Consider the following 21964-nt stretch of genomic DNA (forward strand, 5'->3'; position numbering starts at 1 on the left):
AAGTGACCTCAAACTGTCACAGTGTGTTATGACGATACACATTCTTACCAGGAAGCCTGGGTAGACTACTTATCTTGCTATGGCAAAACTGCACACGATGACTTCTAAGTCACGTAGAAACCAAACCAAAATCATTTCATAGCACACATGAAGTGGACCAGTAAAAACTCGGCAATGTTTATCGTTATTTGGCTTTCGACCTCATCGTTTCCCTTCATACTTCCTGCATATTTTTAGGCGACTTGGCTTGGTCCTTGATTTTTCTTTTTTCAATTTCGTATGGAAAATTGTTTTAAAGAGTATATACGACAAAAATGTGTAGATCGTTAAGGCGCAGCCAACTTGAACTAGAGGGCAGTTGGGATTTGCTGTTGTGGGAAATGGGCTGGTGGGAAGGTTTCCTGGTCGGGTAATGGAGAGAGGGGAAACATGTCGGGCGTGCAGTGGGGGATTTTGATCACAGGTGGAGGGGATTTTGCGAAACGCTTTGTTGATTCCCATGTAAAATTATCTGCTGCTACAATTTCTGGAAATTGTCTTCTCCCCTCCACAAGATACTGCCGTCCACATCGGTACCGTGACCCCCTAGGGAAAAATTCGCTCCGATAATACTCCCACTTGGCATTCTTTAATGTTACGACTGTCCAAAAGAATGTGCGGCTACATGCTTATTTTCGCTGGTGTCATCATTTTATGACAGTGGGCTACAGGTACAATTAAGCCATTCCGCGTACCAGGGAATGTGAGAATGTCTGCTTGGCACATCTTACCGTGCTTGTCATTCAGTTTCCCCATTAGCCGCTATTTACATCTCATTTGTGTCAAGGTACTCTGCTGACAATTTCATCCATATAATACCTGATTTAAACAACAATCTCTAGTAACCGGTTGTTTTATGTATTTAAGTGTAAATTCGGTCCTAACGATTACTCGTTCAGCAGAGTGGGCATTATTTTTCTCTATAAAGCTATATGATGTTGGTGAATATATCGATTTACAAGTCTTGAACTTTCCTTACCGGCCGAATTTTGAAATAGAGCTCTATGGCGGATATGACATATATGGACAGCTCTACTCTTGGAAGACGTTTGAATCTTTGACACACCGACGAAGGTCTTGGATATGATGCCACACCGTAGGGATTAATTATGTCACATCCCGAATATTTACAATGCATTGTAAATGGCATGGTACCCGATTGGTTTAAATGTGGAAACCATTGACGGAAATCATGAAATGAAATGAAATTGGTCAAAACATATCCAGACAATGCTTGAGAAAGTGTTGCCACCTGGCAGTGTTATTTGATCATATCAAAAAATGACCTTTGACTAAATGAATATAACTGCACAGCAGTGTAGCTTTGACGGTCATCACATCATGCAACTGTGAAATAAATTTGCATACATGAAGTCAACAAGATTTACGCCTTGTGACATTTTCATGTGAACACGGATAGGAACTAATTTGGGATAGGCCCTAATTGGATCTTCATATTTTTCAAACTTCTTAAGGCGATACCGAAGGACTCAAAAGCGCACGTCGGTTACTATCGCTGGCAACATTCCAAACGCGCACTTTTGCACGTGCAAAATCTTACCGTTCCGTTGTTTTCTATGGATTTTCGACTCCTGGTATTTTGAAAATGCTCAAAATCTTTCAACTCTCTCAATTGTTAACCAATTTAGCTGACTTTTGGTAGGGTTATTGAACATGAAAATATAGATAAGCATGCGTTTCTAAAAATTCCGGACCGTTTATGAGATATCGCCGTAAAACCCTTCAAAATTTCACAAAATGACACAGTAGATATTTTCCTGTTCAAAAATCGTTTGTACTTAAACAGATAACCTAATCCATGCTAGGGGCTCTAAACAGGTATCTCATGTGTTACATTCTGAAATTTTGGAAAATTTGGTGCAAATTTGTAGGAGCTGAAACGTTTTAAAGTAGAGCTGTGAAAATTTGTATATGTGTGACGTCACTGACCAATCGCGCGACAAACCTGCGTCTTTTGGAATCGTATGGTTCTGTAAATCTTTATTATGCAAAGAAAACCATGAAATATTTGCATTTTGATTGATTTTGAAATTACCCTTAGCAACCGTTGCTTAGCAATTTGAATCTTTCGGTATCGCCTTAACGTGTTAGGTGCCCTGTTAGTTGAATGTTGCAATATTACAAATTACTCATAAAAACAAGTGTGTAACTTAAAAAGAAAAGTAGATGAGCTTACATTTGCAGATTAAGCCGACATTACTTCACCATTCAAGTATCCCAAATTAGTTCCAATCGTGTTTATTTAAGAAATAGACGTCCGTGTGAATATTATGGGTTAGTTTTTGGAGTCATGAAGTGAAAAAACAACATGAAATGCTACATTGCACTTTCGACATTTGTCAGTCTAAATGAGTCATATTTATTTCTTCTATCTTAATTTCAATTACAATTTTTGGCAGTCACACGGGTCAGCGTTGGTCCATTTTCTCGATTTCTGATTCGACACATGTATTAACGTTATCAAGTACAGTTACGTAGTTTGGAATATCTCCAACGATGGCTTACGGGGAAGACAGACAGGTTCGAGAATGTATGCTCATTTTCAAACTAATAATACTCTCATATATTCCCATAGAAGAACTAAGAATCACTGGAATGTGCTTGAAGCATAAATGCATTTATCCAATAAGTGCTTGAGATCCGATTATTTCATTTAGGCCATACTATATTATATTGTTATGTTTAATTCTGAGACTAAATATTTTTTCCTTGAACCATCTAGAAGAATATAAATTGATTAGTATATTCTGTCCAATTGCTTAATGATCTAGGCAGTTTTATCGAGGCAGTTTGATGTTTTCCTTGATCCATGAAGCGTAGTTCCCAACCTTGGCGTAAACGCCATATGACTCTGCTGCTGCACATTCGCCAGGGCGCCCCCATGAGACGGCTCCGTACACAAAGTAGCGGAAGTTGCTCTCGTCTAGGAACATAAGTGGGCCTCCACTGTCGCCGCGACAAGCGTCTCTCCCACCTGCACGAAGGACAAGAATTTCGATGAGAATGGTTACAACATGAACAAAGGCAATCTAAACATGCTCCCGTGTTTCAGCATATCAAGTTTGCGCACTTATCTGTAAATCAACACATTCCTTTGCTCGGACTATAGTAGGTTTCAAAAAGTCTTGTAAGTCTCAACGTCGCCGGTAAAATTCTTCATATTTAGTTCAAACCATTCAAAAGATACCACTTTAACAAAGAGTGTGAATATTTGAAATATGCAAATTACCAAGAATTTGACTTAAAACTCACAGGTGAACATGTAAGGTAAAACGAAAGAAGTGTCCTCTTGATCCATATTCTATGAACGTCGGACAAAATGTGTCTTTAAAACTTATGAAAGTATCGTCGACAATTTGGTTTAGTTGCGACAAACACGGATACCTTGGATAGCTATAATACTAGAGTACGGTTTCATCAAAAATTTATTGTGGGCATATAGGAAAGACAAACCTGTTTGATATCCAGCACAAAACATGTTGTCCGTTACTGTCCAACCGTTCGGCTGGTAAGCCTCTCTACACGCTGTCTGATTGGCAATAGGTACGTAGGCTTCGAGCAGGACGTCAGAGCGAGTACCGCCACGATTGGATGTAATACCCCATCCAGTTATAACTGCCGGCTCACGCGGTGGTGGAACCGCTCGCTCGACGTGTTCGTCGAAACCGAAGTCGTTGATCAGAACGGTTTCCGATTGGGGAAGGCAGATGGGACGGACGTAGTCGGTGAAACTGATGGGCGTTGCCAGTCTCAAGAGGGCGATGTCGGCATCAAAGTCGAGAACGTTGTAGTCAGGGTGGCGTAGTATCTCCGAGACACCTCTCTAAGAAAGCAACAACAAACAAACAAACAAGCATCAATAAAAGCCATGGACCCAGTCATACGACTGAACAGTCCCTCCACTCTTCAAACATTTAAACATCACTCTCAAAAAGGCATTGGTCATTTATAACGCTGGTGACAAAACAACCTGTTTCACTTTTTCAGTTTTTCGATAATTGTGACCAGTGAGGACGAAACAGGAAAAACTGCATGCTCTTTTTCTTCGTTGTTGAGTCTAATAGTCTACCCTAATGTTCCAACAGTATCACAGGTACCAACAAAGTGAAATGAAAGCACATATAGGTGACAAAGGATATTAATCAGGGCTATCACTTAGTCAAGACATTTCTCATGCCTCTCTGTATTTCATATCTTTCTTTCGTCATCCGATTTTCGCATCATTAAACTGTAGGGTTAGGGTGAAAACACTTTAGTTTCGTTTGTCATGCAACAGGAAATTTACCTGCAATGACCATAGTGGCGTATAGTAAGTGAGATGGTAGTACTATATGTTCTGTGACATTCAACCTTCATCTATAATTGATGAGATTAAAGGAATACTGTCACCTGTTCCAATTTTGCCACAGTTACCATTGAAAAAAGAGAAACTCTAACCAATCACAGATTTTAAGCGGGTGGCCGCTTTTTTAAAACAGCGCCCTCACGTGAGCATTTTGAATACCAAGGAACGTCCTTTTGACCATATATGGGCATATTTAGATTATAGGTGACTGTATGAGAGAACGTTTACACCATATGCTCCTGTCATATCACAGTTCTAGCTCTACATGCGGATGCAGATTGTACGTGAGCCCACCTGTTGAACGTGTTCCGTAGGTTCAGACCGCCTATGCACTCCAAAAGTAACGTTGATTGACCTCAGCGGAATGGCCTGCCCGAAGGTTTCAGAGTATCGCAGAGGGTTGGTCACACAGTGAGCGGCTGTTATCAGCCATTTTTCGTTCAGCAGAGACCCGCCGCAGATCGAATTGTGGATATCGTGGCTCGGGGCGTGGATATCCAAATATGTCATCCACGGCCAAGAACCTTCCGCGACCGTTCTCCCTCCTAGAATGCGGCTACGGGGTCTTGTATTGGGAGGAAAGGTGGATTCGCCACATACTGCCGAATGAACACACAGGAAAGTGTGAGAGAGGAGAATTGCCAGGGTAGCAAACACTATCAGAAATAGAACTGGTCAACGAACTTATCTATGTCAGATCATGTATAGCATTTAGCATAGGAATGTTCAAATCTTTCATGATTGTGAAATGTGAAATTACCAAAGCTCTTTTTTGCCGACACTATGGTTACCATATTGCGCCATCATTCACTTCATTGCAAAGGTTTGTCTTTGATCACTCATTTACCTATGTTTGCCTTAAAACTACCAGACATATTGGATTGCTATTTCGCATCTAGCGGCAATGGCTTACAGTTTGCTCACTGAATGGCGACAGTATATCTGTCGACCTTGTCTGATTTTTCTATTGCTGCACCAATGGTAAGTCATCACCGAAAGTTCTCCCCACCCCCCGCAAGCTTCAAGTTGACTGACAAGCCATGGGCCTGCCGTATTACGCTACGAATGAAATCATCATCACTCCTGGCCAGGATGATGGGAATGACAGTGAGCATGAAAGTTACTCCATTTCGACAGACCTTACAGCTCAACGGCATTGTTGACATCATTTTTATGATACTTTGTGTGTTTCTTTCACTAAGTTCTATTGATGAGCTCACAGGGATGTTTCAAATCCATCATGCTTCATCAACGGAGTTAAACATTGACACCATTATGTTTAAACACCTGCCAACGCTACGTGATTTAAGCGCATTGCCTACAATGCCGCTCTAAATGCAGATGATATTGTACTCACTTGGTTCGCAGTGGGGTCTTGTATCAGACCAGAGTGCATTGGTTTCGCAGAATCTCACGCTTGATCCGACTATCTCGTAATAATCATCGCACGAGTAGACGACAGCATTGGTGTACGTGAAGTTGTCGTTGGTGGTTGTAAAGTGACCATTGTCAATCTCCTCGGGACGGCCACAGTCCACAACTGTAAAGCAATATGGGTTAGGTGTTGATTAGTCAACCTTGTTGATCTGACGAAATTTTATATGAAATCAACTCTTAAAGGGACACAGTCGTCGGAACTGCGCTCAAAGGTCGTATGGGACCCATACGACCAATGTAAACACTGTATCCAAGGTACGATGGTGAGTGACGAAAGTTAAAACATGTCTGTCATAATCTACATCGTATAATTTAAATGTTGCAGCTATGATGATGAGGTGCATCTAGATATCGTGCACGAAATACATTGTCTGTAAACAAGAAACTCACACAGGCGCAGTTCCGATGTCCGTTTCCCTTTAAGTTTAAATGTATCGCAACTGCATGCAGAGACAGTGCGCAACCTTAATGAAATCAAACTTGGAGATGGCAGAGGCGACCAACAGCAAAGGAGAGCAACAAACAACAGGTACAGATGGGAACTCTGCCATCTCTGATTTAATCGGATTGGGAATGTAAAAGAAAATCAAAGATTATGCTGTGCTTACTTTGGCAGTACGGCTGAACGCCTGTCCACGTTCCATCTTGGGTGCACAATCTGGACTCGGATCCCACCAGGTAGTATCCAGGATTACAAGTGAATCGAACATACTGCTTAAATGTGAAGTTCCGTCCCATCATCTCACCGTAGACGGGCGCCTCAAGCGGTGGGCATGGCTGAGCTGGAGAAGAGAATGATTTGGCATATCGTAAAAACTAATATGTTTTCGTTTTTTCAAGCAAATAAATTTATTTTACACTATCAAATATTTTTGCTGCTTTAATCGGCTGTCTTTCTTTATCATCTCCCTCATAATATTGAATATTTGAATTGTCGATACAACCCTTGTACATCCACTGCTTGACACTCTTTCACATAGCCCCTCTTAATGGTATAGGCAATGGGGTTACATCAGGTCTTAAACGAACAGGTCGACGTGCAGTCCAGCCTAGCTGAACTACCTTCAGGTTTCCACGCTCAGAACCTAATCCAGTCAGACCGTTGAGGGCTCATCATCCCCATGAAAGATGGGATTCCGAGCTACAGCTGTGAGCTGCTGCGTAGCGAGGTTTTGACATCGGCCACTGCCGCTCTGGGTCACAGGTGGTCGTAAGGGTTCGTTCAAGTACAAAGGATTATTAGCGTGAAAGTACACTTTCAATGGTGGACTGGCAAAGTGAGTGCGGAGAATTACCTGACAGTGAATTTTCGTCGCGATTTGGCACATATCAATCAAGGGCATTGCCGGAGCAAAGATTTGAAGGTATTTCGACCGTTGAGGGCTCATGTCATGTTGCTATAGAGAGCTTCGGCCTTCAGTCTATCCAAGCAACGCTGCGAGCATTTGTGCCCTGGGTGACGTATATTCGTGACTACAGCGATTCAGTTGTGCCTTGTTTTCACTACAATTAATTAAACATTAGGTGCAGTGCATACGTGCATTGTTGGCTCAAACAAAAGTCCTTGCCAAACGAAATTTTGAAATATCACTAGCAGTAGTTGTCGTTATTTCTTTCATGCCTAATATCGAGCTTTACCACAGAGATGCCTATAATCGCAGCTGTAGTGCCGTGTATATCTAATCAAGCAAATCTACCCGTAAATGCATGTTTGAACCAGTGTGGGAGGGAACGCAGCTGTTCTGAAAGAAATGTGATCGGTTGAAGTTTTGAAAAGGAAAATGCAGGCAAATTAACATCGTTTATGGCACAAGGACGTTTAACTATCTTTTACCTGTTACGTAATACCTTGCGCGGAATCCTCCGAATTCACCGGAAGTGTCAGAATGGAACATAACTTTCATCGTGTTACCCGGCGACTGGATGACAGCCGGCAGGTTATTGACCCCAGATTCTCCACAGTATGGACCATACACTTGGTTGCCACTGAGAACCTATCAGAAATGAAAACAATGCAAGGACAGTCAAAGGATGTCGGCTTGAGAATGATGTCATGTGTTCATGGTATGTACTATTTCACCATCTGTAATTTAGAGTTTTAACCCTTTGAGCGCCAAAGTCAAATTTTGTTGCCCTATAAAATATACCCCAGTCTTTTTTTACAGATTTTTACCAAAATTTTGATAAAAAACTGTAGTTGATGAAATGGGCTGTCTGTTTGGTACAAAATTATCAAAATAACTAGAAAGCATTTGCAAGCAAAAGCGAAGTTCCAGAGACCAGAGCAGCGGAAGAAACAAGAGAATGTGTGACAAAGATAGGTGCAGAATGAAAGAGTGCTTTGGATTTTAATGTTCAAGCACGTACCTATAGTTAGGGCTGCTAGCAGTAAAACACCATAATACAACTAAAAGCAAGGCAGTCCACAGATTACAAATGCCTACATGTACGGTAAAAACGCAACAGATACATACGGGGGCGACAACGCACGGAAATGTATATCTGACGACATTGTCGCGAGCTAGAGCAATAATTTTCGCTCCGCTGACCTACGCAAACAAATCAATCGCTTGACGGGTAGCGCTGAGTTGTTGCCGTAAAGAGGCACGTGGTTTACGACGATGATCAGACGAGAGGAAACATCGGACCATGGATCTATTTTTTACATCCACGATCGGACCTAGGCCGTTAAAATTGAAAACCGAGGCCACATGCATTGTCATTTTATTAAAAGCACAGACTAAAACAATTTTCATTGCAATGTCGCTGTTTTCACAAGATACTGACCGTTTGATCTTGGAAAGTTGAGCTGCTTTAAATGTGCAGCCAACGCATGCCCTTGCGGTGACAGAGCTGTGTGTTACCGGCGTTTTAAACGGCCTCGTAGACTGATATAGGAAAAACCGGCAGATCGTCCATGTAGCCGACACGAACACGAAGTGTCTGTTACCGGCTACCAAAAAGTATGAAAAATAGTAAAGAACGAGCTACAAAATCACTATCAGTTTTAAGTTGAAGGTAGAATAAGTCTGTGCCTTTGTATAAAATACTATAAAAATAGTAGAAAGTGAGCAACCAGCTGAAAGTTAGTCGAGGTGACCTTTACCGCATATCATTTGCATCTCATTGTCGGCTACATGGACTGTGTGCCGAAAAACCGCTGGTGGCTCCTCAGAAATACGGCGGGCAGTTTCTCCGCCAAAACAGCCGATTTTGAATCCAAATTTTGCATTGATCTTCGTTTTCGAGCACACCCACCTCGCCTAGGTACACGATGTGCCCAGCCGCGCTTGTAAACCTACAAAAAGCCTATTAATTTCTCTCTATGCGAGCGAAATCCGCCATTGTTATCTCATGAGCATTCGGGCGAAACAGTATAGCGCCTCGTACGGCGAGTATTTAGAGAAAAATAAAATCAAAAAGCAACAAAAAACAAAGCGAAAGAAAGCTAGAATTATTAATAGCTGAACGCAATATGATAGTCGAGCAATGGAGAATAACAAATAAATAAATAAACACGCAAGAAATGCCCGTAAAACCCGTCCGAGCTGAGCGATGACGTCATAAGCGTGTCGCAATGCATTCTGGGTAATTAAGGTAAAATTTGTGTATAGCATGTTCTATGATAGTAATACCGGAAATAGAGAAAGAAAGAAAGAAAGAAAGAAAGAAAGAAAGAAAGAAAGAAAGAAAGAAAGAAAGAAAGAAAGAAAGAAAGAAGAAAGAAGAAGGAAAGTGAGCAAAAACTAACAGTTCCAGAGCTGGTCTCTGGAACTAATTACAGAAGAAATTTAAACAAGCGACCTAGCGGCCGATATAGCTCCGCTGTGTTTATGTACAGAATAACTATTTTTGACACATGTTGATGAAGAAGGTGGAAATCTTTGATAACTCAATGCAGTGGCCAGAAAAAAGTGGCTAAAATAAGCTGCAAAAATACAAAATTGAAGATTTCATCATACTTTGAATATATCATATCCGATCATCCCTAAGAACATGTCAACCAAAGCTATCTGATGAGTAGTTTTTTGAGAATAAAATATTCTGACCAAAAATGGCAACAATTGCCCCCCAAAATAAAAATTGCAGATTTCATCATAATTTCAAAATATCACACGTAGTTCATAAATAGAAACCTGCATACCAATTTCAAAGCTGTTAGACCAGTACTTTTTGAGAAACGCATTTTTTTGCCAAAAATGGGAAAAATTGACCCAAAAATTCAAAATTGCAGATGTCATCATTATTTCAATAAATATCATTTAGTTTATCTATATCTATGGGAACCTGTATACCAAATTTCAAAGCTATCAGATACGTAGTTTTGGAAATACACATTTTTTGAACAAAAATGGCAAAAATTGCCAAAAAAATACAAAATTACAGATTTCATCAGAAATTCGATATATATTACTAAGCTTATCTGTAGAAACCTGTATACCAAATTTCAAAGCTATCAGACCAGTACTTTATGAGAAAAACATTTTTTGACCAAAAATGGCAAAAATTGCCCCAAAATTACAAAATTGCAGATTTCATCATTATTTCCATAAATATCATTTAGTTCATCTGTAGAAACCTCTATACCAAATTTCAAAGCTATCAGATGAGTAGTTTTGGAAATACACATTTTTTGACCAAAAATGGCAAAAATTGCCCCAAAATACAAAATTACAGATTTCATCAGAAATTCAATATATATTACTAAGTTCACCTAAAGAAACCTGTATACCAAATTTCAAAACTATCAGACCAGTACTTTTTGAGAAATATATTTTTTGACCAAAAATGGCAAAAATTGCCTTAAAAATGCAAATTTGCATATTTCTGCAGAATTTGAACAAATCTGATATAGATCATCCCTAGGGACATATGTACCAAATATAAAAGCTATCTGACCAGTAGCTTTGAAGAAGAAGATTTTTAAAGATTTTTTTACCAAAAATGACAAAAATTGCCTTAAAAATACAAATATGCAAATTTCACCACCATTTGAATAAATCTGATTTAAGTCACCCTAAGCAAACTGCATATCAAATTTCAAAGCAATCGGACGAGCGATTTCAGAGAAGAAGATTTTTTTACCAAAAACACCAAAAAATGCCCCAAAAATACAAATATGCAAATTTCACCATGATTTGAACAAACTGAAGTGAGGTCACCCCAAGTGAACTGCATATAAAATTTCAAAGCAATTGGACTTGTGGTTTCAGAGGAGAAGGCAATTGTTGACGGACGACGACGGACGACGACGGACGACGGACGACGGACGAAGACGGATAATCAACCTATTTGATAAGCTCCGCGTCGCTGACAGCGGAGCTAAAATGGTAAAATGTTGCACTAAAATTTTGGTGGGAAAAATTGCAGAACTCAAACGCTTAATGGCGCAAATTCCATTTGAAAATTCAAAATAAGACTTTCATGTCATATGGCTATAATGATGCACAGTATACGATATGCAATCGAAAAATCTTTTTCTTGAACTGAACCGGCCCATAGCATCTCAAAAATCAAGTGGGAAAATAACTGAAACAGGTATATCTTCACATTTTTCTCGAACGATTTCACCATCCTTTGTACAAAACAAAACAAAAAGCACAGATTCATAGGAACCTGTGAACTAAATTTAAAAAGTGTTGGACAGGCATAGTACGAAAAGTAAGTTCTGATAAAAGAAAGAGAAACCTGGCCTAGAATTGATTTGCATGTGCAAATGTCATAATAATTTTCACAAGTCCAAGCCAAACCACACCTAGGAATCTATCAATACCTTTGAAAGCAATAACACCAGAAATTCTGAAAAAATACGTCTCGACAAAACATGGCAAAAGTAGGGCCAATGTTTATATATTCAAAGTTTGTCGTCATTTCGATATACTAATATATACTCTAATCAGGCCATCCTAAACTGACCTAATTCCAAAGACAAACCTGCTGGACAAGTCGTTCGTGAAGAGAAATTATTTACAAAGAAATAACCAAAATAACATTTAATATTCAGTGCATTGTCCCTACCAACATATGTACCAATAATCATAGAAATAAGTGTAATCAATGGATTCTGTTAAATTTCGGAAAATATTTATTCATAATTCTGAAAGCCTCATCTATGAGATTAATCTCAGATCTAGATAATCATCCAAACATTAAGCTTGTCACATTTGGTACACTGGTAGACTGACAGAGTGATAAAATTGGCCTCTCAGTGTGCTGCTGGCACACGGGGGGCCAACTGGCCTGTAAAAAATTGGTTGTAAAAATATGAAGTTTCTGTCAATACGATTCTTACATCAGGTAGTATAGGTACAAATAATGGTACTTCTTTATGAACGTGTTAAATGTTGATTTTAAAAACTGATGCTCTGTTTTTATGTCGCGATACTTAATGGGTTCAAGTTCAAGACAAAAGTATTTAGGATTTCAGCTCAAGAGTACTAATAGACGACCTTTTCAAGACACGGCAAGACTTGCAAAGCCGAAAATTAATGTTTTATGAATTTGTGATGGTATACTGTTGATACACTATATGCGAGCAGCCAATTCAAAAAATGATACCTTTTTCATAACAAATGACCAACAAATTGCCTTTCTTTGATATGCGACTGAAATTCCAAGCAGCACTGAATACCGTGTGAGCCATTGACGATTATCTTCACATAGCTTTCTGGAATCAAAATGTATGTTGGCGATCGCGCTTCGTCTGTTATACAGTACAGTATCTTTCAGATATAACAAGAAATTGACATCGCAGAACTTGCTTGATTAATAAATAGTGCTCTGTTCTGTTATACAATATTTTACTTATTTAAGCAATAACGCTCAAACGCGTATTGGAGACAATACGCGACAAGGTTAACATTCTATCTCTGTATTATAATCAAGATGTGTGCTTCTGGTTTTTACAGTGATTTTTTTCTATTGCTAGAACACCCAAAATGTGAAAGACGATTTTGCATCAGAGAAGTGAAGTAGGCGACGAGTTTCAGCACGAACTCAACCTTATATGCTAGTTCAGAGGCCAGTTTTACCACCCTAACATGATCAGTTCGACAATAGCCAACATGAGCTGTCGGCCTATTTAAAAAACTATGCATTAGCATTCTTAACACATTTATTATAATATAATTAAACTTATACCTTGACGAAGTCATAAGGGCAGAGCACATCAGGGTGTATTTCAACGTCAAAATCGTCGAAAACCAAGTTGATGACAAAACCCTTTTCAACGTCAATCGTCCAGTCGCACTCGGAATTCTTCGGATATCGGCCGGGATGGTCTGGAGTTTCGAGCACGCCACTGAGATCGTTGCGCACAAGATTGGCACATTCAACTGCGGACAAAACGGATGGGAACATGGGAAGAATATGGCAATTTAAAATTCCAATAGATGAATCACAAGTTTAGAATTCAATTTGACTAAACTTCTGTCTGCCTGAATTCTTATGCTCTCTCTCTCTCTCTCTCTCTCTCTCTCTCTCTCTCTCTCTCTCTCCAACAGGCCTGACTCTCAATCTCTTCCACTCAACTTTAATCACCTTGTTGATCAATTTCAACCGTTTTGCAACAATCGTGGTATATGGTACCTTCACTGCTTACAGAATGGGCTCTGTGCCACTCTCCATAGTGCCCTATTCTGTAACTATATGCATATCAACCACAGAATTCCAAGTATCGTATAACAAACCTGTGCAGATCTTTCTGTCTGTATCCAGGACATACTCAGGACGACAGGAACAATAAAACCCACCGAAGATATTGTGACAATAATGATCGCACCCACCCTTGTTGTTAAGACATTCATCAATATCTGAAAGACATAAATAATGAAAATTTAAGAATTCGACGCAATGAACAACTCTTGGGAGCACAGGTCCTCATCTCCATTGGGGTGGTAATCAATGCCTGTCTGGTCTAAGGGTGCCTTGGAGGGTGAATTGTACATAGTACCCGCCAAAGATAATGTTGAATTGACCTCCAGCTTTGCAGTCTTCAGTCTTGCCATGAAATGTGAACGATTGCAGATCCCGCAGCGAAAGTACATGCTCTCAAAATATTAGGGCCTGACAAGTTCCTATGTAACGTCACAGTTCAACAGGTTATCGGTACATTGTCTGAAGTGTCCCTGGACTTTACTCTTCAAACGCTGACTTGAACGGCTTGCTAATTGATCACTTATTCGCACCTGGTATTATCATGTTTGTTGTTATGGCAATCATAAATATGATGCAACGCGGGCCATATAAATTGAGTAGGCAAAGCCTAAAATCGAAAATGCAATATTGTATCGCTTTGCTTTATAGTGCATTTTTTCATTGTATTGTTCTGCACTGTACTATATTTTGCTCCATTTCATTGGCATCGCATTGTATTGTTTTGCATTGTGCTGTGCTGTGCTGAATCGTATTACATCATATAACATTTTATTTTGTTAATATTTAACGACCAACAATTTTAACGTTTGCTCTTCTTTTTGGTAATTGTGACGATATCATGTCATATCACATCATATCATATCATATCATATCATATCATATCATATCATATCATATCATATCATATCACATCATATCACATCATATCATATCATATCATATCATATCATATCACATGACATCACGCCACATCACGCCACATCACATCACATCACATCACATCACAGTGTATCAAATCATCATATCAAATGTAGACTAAGGTCACCTTCAGCGAGGTAGTGAGCATTGAATCCAATATTTCGTTCCAGATTGGAAAAGTCTGAGCGGAAGGTCACTCTCAATTGATTGTTCGGGGATCGAATCAAGGTACTCCCTGGAAAGTACGAAAACTCTTTCCCGCCACAAAATCGATACAGTTCTTCGTCATTGGCCGATATCTGCAACAAAAATTATTTTTTAGTAAATCTAGCATGAATTATCTCTAAAAACTCAACTGACACGACTCAAGTTCTATGGTGATAGTTCATTTTCATATGATGCCGCTGCGTTATGGAATGGGCTGCCTAGACAAAGTCGTACGGCATCAAGTACTGAAGTTAGTCATCTTTCATAATGTATTACTCTGTTAAATTATGGAAGGTGGAGATGATGCTAGGCCCGTTTTAGCAATTTCAGAAAACGACATATTAATAAATCCTACTTTTATTAACCACCGGAAAGATCCCTTCAGAAAACATGATTGTGATCGAAAGGACGACCGGGATCAGTGTTCCTCGCGCGCACTGATGGAAGTTATGAAACTCAAACACTTCATTGAATTGCAAACTTTGTCCATTTTTCATGTCAGTGGTACATAACGGTGACAATTTGTCATGGCTGCTTGAAGGACCAGTAGCTGGAACTTTTGATTATTTTTTTCACTATTTTTGGGTAGTATGCCGACTGCAAGGTCTTGTTCTAGTCCCCTGAGCATCGTTAAACATCCACAATTCAGCTGTAACAGCGTATTTATACTTCTACATGCTGGGTTGACATACGGCGCGCCAAATGTTTCAAAAATATTTATCGATTCAGTGCAAAAATAAACTGTTTTTCTCGATTGAAATAAAAATTAGGTGTCAATACGGAAGGAAATAAGTAAGAAAAGTAATAATTAAAAACCAAAAGATGGAAATGTCATTTAATTCTTCATTTTAACTTGAGAATATTCTTTAAAGCGTAATAAGGAAATAAACAATTTTTCAACGATTTGAAAAAGTCATACATCCATACCTATCGACATACATACACATATAATAGTTCGCGTAAAAGGTGCCATTAGTGCTGATTTTACGAAAAAAAGTATAAGATGTTTACAGTGGTACGTACACAAAAATCACAGGAAAATCACTAAAAAACCACTACTACCACTCGGAAAAAAAATATTACAAAAAATTAAAATGTGAACCACATACAGAAAATCATTATAAAAGAATCAGACAAAAAAGCCATGCATACATAAAATTATTTATGTACTTAAGAAAATTAAAAAGCAGTACGTCTCATAAAAAACGTATTGTAGATAATCAAAAATATAATATGAACCACCAGCCGCTTTAACAGTAAAGAGAGAAAATCACAGAAAAATTTCGGCAGTGATGGCTCTAGACAAAAGTGGACATCATCTACTAAAAAAATAAATAAATAAATAAATAAAATAAAATAAAAATAAAAAAATAAAAAATGCCATGGACACAGCAAATACAAAAAAACGCGTGGGCCTGTGGAAAGAAAAAACAAATGAGCACTCGCCACAGCAAAAAAAAAAAAAAAAAAGAAAAAACGGAAAAAAAGAGAAAAAAACGGAAAAAAACGAGCACTCGCCACACACAAAAAAAACCAAACGCGCGAAATTACAATTAATTTATTCAAAAAACTCATGGTTCACGTTTCCTTCGATCGATGAATCCCCAACAGCCGGGAATTCGATCACCAGTGTCCACATACTCAAATGTTTGACGAAATATTAATTGAGCATTTCAGTGATAACTTTGACATCTTGAACCCTAGCTCTGTTTGGCAGGCCCTGCCAAGAAGAGCTACTTGAAACCGTACTTGATGAAGTGAAGTGCAATATCACCTAAAGAACGTCCAGGTTAACAGTGAATAGTTCCAGAGAGTCAAGTTAACTGAGCCAATTTGAGACAGTCCACAGTTCAGATCACGAGCGAGACGTACAACCCATGTCCCTTCATAGCAACACTGCGAACATATGGATGCCTTAGGTGCGATACGGCAGGGGGCTCACATGCAGGCCTTGCACCGAGCCGCTCTGTCATCGCCATTATATGATTTCTACACGGTTACGTGTGGTTCGATACATAGCGGCCGGCGTGTTGAGAGAACGTCCATCGTTTACCATGTTCGACAAGACGAGCGACGCAACTATAACACGCACTATAATGCAACTGCGATCCCTCAGGACCGGCACAAGCCTAACGAGTATGGCGAGAGTGTCCGGCCTTCGCAACGCCAGACACTCTCATTATACTCGCAGGGCTAGACCGGCACATACACGGCATGTCGATCCCTATTTCAGAAAGCTTTATTTCCACACAGTCCAATATATGGACCTACGATATTTGTGTAGTAGCTTATACATAGCTCTGGGTGCCAGGGCGGTGAGTTACCGGCGTTATACGGTCTGGCCGTGTAACGCCGGTAACTCACAGCCCTGCCACCCAGAGCTACATTAATCAGTATACAGAGAAATAGCGGCTGCTTGATCAGTGTTTGTCAAGTCGGGCGCGTTCGCGTTCTACATGTACTACTGAAAACGTTGCCTCGAATCTAAACGGAGTGTTTTAGCCTGAGTATTTTTTCCTTTGCCACACTCCGTTTAGAGGCTAAACCCGCGGTTACATGAACGTGTGGTTCGATACATAGCGGCCGCCGCGTGGTATGCAATTTTACTATGCAACTATATGCATACCCACACAGCGGCCGCTATGTATTGAATCACACACATAACCGTGGGCTAGCGGCTAGCCATCGTTTGGGCTAGGACTCCATGGCTTTGGCACAGACTGTCTATGGTTTGGGAGAGGCGGCCCTACACTGTACAGCGAGGGGATCGCTGGTCGCCGGCGCGGCGTGTACTGTACTAGCGACGGGACCGACGGCCGCTAGCCTACCATCTCAAAGGGGTACATTGAGGCACGCCATGAGCGAGGGGACCGCTGGCAGCCGACGAACCACCACGAATGTTTTGTCCACTTGTAACTGTTTAATATAGAATGAGACGTGTCAGTAACTTGGACGTCCATGAGATGATATTGAAGACTAGAAGCTGAGAGTTATCGCTGAAATACCCAAAATATCTTGTCCAACATCCAAGTGTGATGATCCAAAACCCTCTGGCACTAAACTCTAACAATCAGATTGAGAACTATTCAATTTACATGTTGGGCTTTTTCTGCGGGGTGTCCCACTCTAAATTCTTTTCTCGAACGGGCCTCTTTTTTTTCTACTTTTTTTTTTTTTTTTTGGGGGGGGGGGGGGGTAACCTCGTTTTCGTTGTTTTTTTTTTTTGTTTTTTTTGTAACCTCGTTTTGGGTTTTTTTTTCAAGCTGACCTCGTTTTGGTTTCTTTTCAGCCTCAACGCCAGCGCGATCTCGGTCGACTTTTCAGTTGTGATTTTCTTTCTTTTTTTAGTCAGACCTGATGGTGGTTTGCTTTGTTTTTTGTAGTAGTGAAGTACTATTTTTGGTTTTGTTTTTAAGCATTTCAATATTTTTTGTGTGTGTGTGCTTGATTTTTTTTTTGCTTTTTCCCTTTCTTATAATCAGCATTCATTGCACCTTTATATCAAATAAGCTTACACGTGTATGTACGTCAATAAGTATGGGATTGTGGTATTTTCAAATTTTTGCAAACAGTTTATCTTCTCATTACGGTTTAAAGGGTATTTTACAATTAAGTATTACATAACATTCTCCCCTTTTTTGCAATAATACTTTTCTCGTTTATTTTCTTCCGTAATTCCATCGAATTTTTATTTCAATCGAGAACGACAGTTTCCCGTCATCTGTATCTGTACAGACACATTCAAATATTTAATGACACATATTTTCAAATGAATGTTATTTTTGTGAAAAAGTACATTAATAAAATAAAATGATATGGACGAAAGAATTTTTTTCTTTGTTATTCATACACGTTTAAGACTTTATTTAGAAAGAAAAATTGACAGTTTATTTTTACTCTATGACGATAAATATTTTTGAAACATTTGGCGCGCCGTAGTTGACAAGCTGAATACTAGTATCACGACATGTTTGAGGAGCAGAAAACAAAACTGCAGTTGAGGATAAAAACAAAAATTATGAAAACAAATTTTCATCTACTGCGTAGCCCTTTAAAGAGAGAGAGACCACTTAATATTTTTCTATGACATTAAAATGTGGACAACATCCGGTTGATAGCATTCATTGCGTTAATAAGCTAACCTGCACCGAGTCATATTCACAGTCCTCTGAAATTTCCAGATCGAACGCTGAGAAGTACAAGGCGGCACGATATCCATCGGGCACCTCGATGTTCCAGACAGCTTCCTCGTTGTGCGGGTATTCCTGTGGGTAGTTCGGGGAGGAGAAGGATCCGCCGAGACCAGTCAAAGTTTCCTCGGAAATGACAAGGGTGACGAATGTTGCAATCAATAGCAAAGAAATGGTCAAGGAGACAGGTCTTGTGGATCTGCGTTAGAAAAACAATAACCAATATCAATGCAAGAAATCAAAATAAGACTTTCATGGAACCGTGTTGTATGGCTGTTATGACGAAAATAGAGTACAATGTATTCAACGAGATTTGTTTCGAATTTCAAAAGTCCATGCACAAATAAAATCAAATATGGACAACACTGAAACGGGCATGTTTTTACTTTTTATTCAAAATCAGAAAGTACAGTGTACAAATTTCATCATGGTGACATTTGGTGCGATAAAATTTTAGTTATGAGCTGTACAAACTTGGTCTAAAGGCGGACGGATGGACAGACAGACTGAATGACTGACTGGCACACACAGACCGACAAAGTGATGACACTGACCCGTACAGTTCCTTGTCGTCTTCTTTTATATGAAACTATCACATTCTTCCACCTATCATGTGTTGCATACAAAGTACAAACCTTGCAAACACCATGTGTTAGGTACATACATGCTGACAGTCAACTGAATTCTAGTCAAGCCGTCAACAATGGCATTGGACATCAGACACATACTGGGCTATGTTGACAGGTTTATATTTCGGTATGATTTTGTGAGTAGAAATAAGAGTGTACTTTACGTATAGAACAAGAACGCTGGAAAACACGTCAACAGCTGTAGATAATGGATCTTTCAGGGACTAGGACGGCCATATTTGAAACCAGGCAAAACCACTGAATAAAAAGGCACAAAATAAAATAAAAAAATTGTGTCGATGATACTGGGCGCACATTTGATTCGATGTGGCAGGCCAGAGTGGGTATATTTAACTATGTTTACCCCTGGGAACATGCGTACCAAGTTTCAAAAGCAATTGGGTGAGCTATTTCAGAGAAAATTATTTTTAGACCAAAAATGGGAAAAATTGCCCCAAAGCTACATTTTTTTTTATTTTTGTTCAGTGTCATTACAGTTTGTTGTTTTACTGTCCATGTTGACATACAATGAAATTACAGCCATTACATGTATACAATGCATTGTTGTTGTGAATTTTAGTCTGGATATAAATCCATTTGTACACAATATTAATACAATTTTTCATGTGTGCTCGTTATGTTTACAAGCTGAATACTTGGTAAGTCAATAAACTCTGGAAAGTAGAACAAGAAACAATAGTTGATAAACTGAACAAATTAATACTGAAAAAAATCAACAATAGCTACAGCTACTGTAACTTTGACAACATTGTAGTTAAATTGTGTTTTTTTAGGTTTTTTCTTGAGAAAAGTGCTTTTACTGTGAACTACTGGACAAAAGTTTCAACTTAACTTTTGGGGAAAATGTGTTGCCAGAATGAGTGAACAAATTCGTCCAATACCTAGTTCCTCCAGCTTCCCCTCCCCGGGCGAAAACAAATGTTCCTACCCTAAACAGAGCGAAAATTAAAGGGCAACGTACCAAAAGTAATATCTAACGGAGCTGTAAGCTCGAATCGAGGAAGGCATCAACAGACAATAACCGGCGTTACACCATCATGACTATGAAACTGCTGTAATCCGAAACAGCGGCACACCACCACTGTGAATTTAACCGGATAGAAAGTAACGATGGCGGAAGAGTATCAGCTATCATGCATGCGAAGATGTTTAGAGGCTGATATGGAGGTCAACACTAGAACACAGGGCCTTCCTTTTGAAGAAAACGAAGTCCTTCCCAGGATTGGGTGTCATACATAAAAATATTATATATGTTGATTTATGCGTGGGCAGGCTGTATACGCAGAGTAATCTCACTGCATATCAATGCGGTGAAGGTATATCCCGGAGGTACATCCTGCTGTGTGTTTGATCTTTGATCTTAATCCCCCTGTGAATGTCCATGATCATGTCTTTCTCTCTGACTCTTTCTGCTCGGCACCTTTCGTTCCTGTCCAAGCCGTTCATCTGCCTGGCCGAAATGTTGTCTCCATGTTACGCTTGGAATTCTACAGCACTGTTCTCGGCGAAGCTGACCCGAAACACGCATTGTTGGCCAAGGATCGTGACATTTCCTTCCCGTTCAATCATGCAAACACTCTCCGGTTTCATGAAACCTAATATCTACAAATCCTGTACGCCAAATAGACTCTGTGTCAGTGTGTTATCATCCCTCGCTTTTACTTCCTGTTATTTTTTTTCCGCTTACAGTTTTTAGGCTGTCGTTATTTTTCTATTACGCCTCCTCAAATTCTTTTACTTTTTGAAGTTGTAATCGGCTTTGGTGAGAGATGACTAGCTTCGCTCAGATTTACCGTCAACAAGTCACTGTGTTTAAAACTCCGTTCTCTCTGCTGGTCTAGTTATAATACAGGCAATCTCCATGCCCTACCAGTAGCATCGATTCCTGCATTTCAGTTCCCTGTATTTTCACTGGGAATGACCTTGTATCGAAAAAATCAACTAATCCTTTCGCCTTTCCTTACCTGTCTAAACAGAACGCCATGGCTGAGAGTACATAGACAGTCAGGCCTGCTGCTGTCAGTAGATGCTTGACTCTTGAACGCACCGAGGAAATTCCCTGGATATGGTGCTTCACTGAGCCAATCAATTGACGTCACATCCCGTGTACTCAAATATCGCAGAGAAACGGCCTGATTTCTTAGAAGCGACCTCAAACGTAGAAGAGCCTAATGCCATGACGATATACGACCTACGCGAGCCGTAATTGTTTACGGCCTGGGGATCGGAGGAATTGCATCGCAAAGTCCTAAATTTCGAGTACCACCCCCCCTCCCCGCAAACCATGATGGATTTGAGTAACACCCCTCTCTAACTCAGAAATTTTGACGCCCCGCCCACTTAGAAAACTTAAATATCAATACATGTATTTGTAAGATTTACAGAAATACAGCATCACTAAAGACCTTTCAAATCCTGATGTACCCTGCTAGATTATCATCGATTATCTCATGACGGTTGAAAAAGGTGAAACCAACAAAATTAAATTTAAAGTGACAACA

The 21964-nt window shown here is 39.6% G+C and overlaps 1 protein-coding gene across 1 annotated transcript; it reads right to left on the reverse strand.

Annotated features, from left to right (window-relative positions):
* Positions 1 to 2381: 2381 nt before the first annotated feature.
* Positions 2382 to 21649, reverse strand: LOC139137091 (mannan-binding lectin serine protease 1-like). Its single transcript, XM_070705055.1, has 11 exons — positions 21428 to 21649; positions 18766 to 19012; positions 14544 to 14715; positions 13531 to 13653; positions 12983 to 13176; positions 7677 to 7836; positions 6451 to 6624; positions 5763 to 5945; positions 4700 to 5004; positions 3514 to 3883; positions 2382 to 3034 (listed from the first exon to the last, which is right to left on the reverse strand). The coding sequence occupies exons 1-11, from the start codon at positions 21445 to 21447 to the stop codon at positions 2838 to 2840; spliced, it is 2145 nt and encodes a 714-aa protein (XP_070561156.1). The 5' UTR covers positions 21448 to 21649; the 3' UTR covers positions 2382 to 2837.
* Positions 21650 to 21964: the final 315 nt, after the last annotated feature.

The sequence above is a fragment of the Ptychodera flava genome, chromosome 7 (assembly GCF_041260155.1).
Source record: "Ptychodera flava strain L36383 chromosome 7, AS_Pfla_20210202, whole genome shotgun sequence".
Lineage (NCBI taxonomy): Eukaryota > Metazoa > Hemichordata > Enteropneusta > Ptychoderidae > Ptychodera > Ptychodera flava.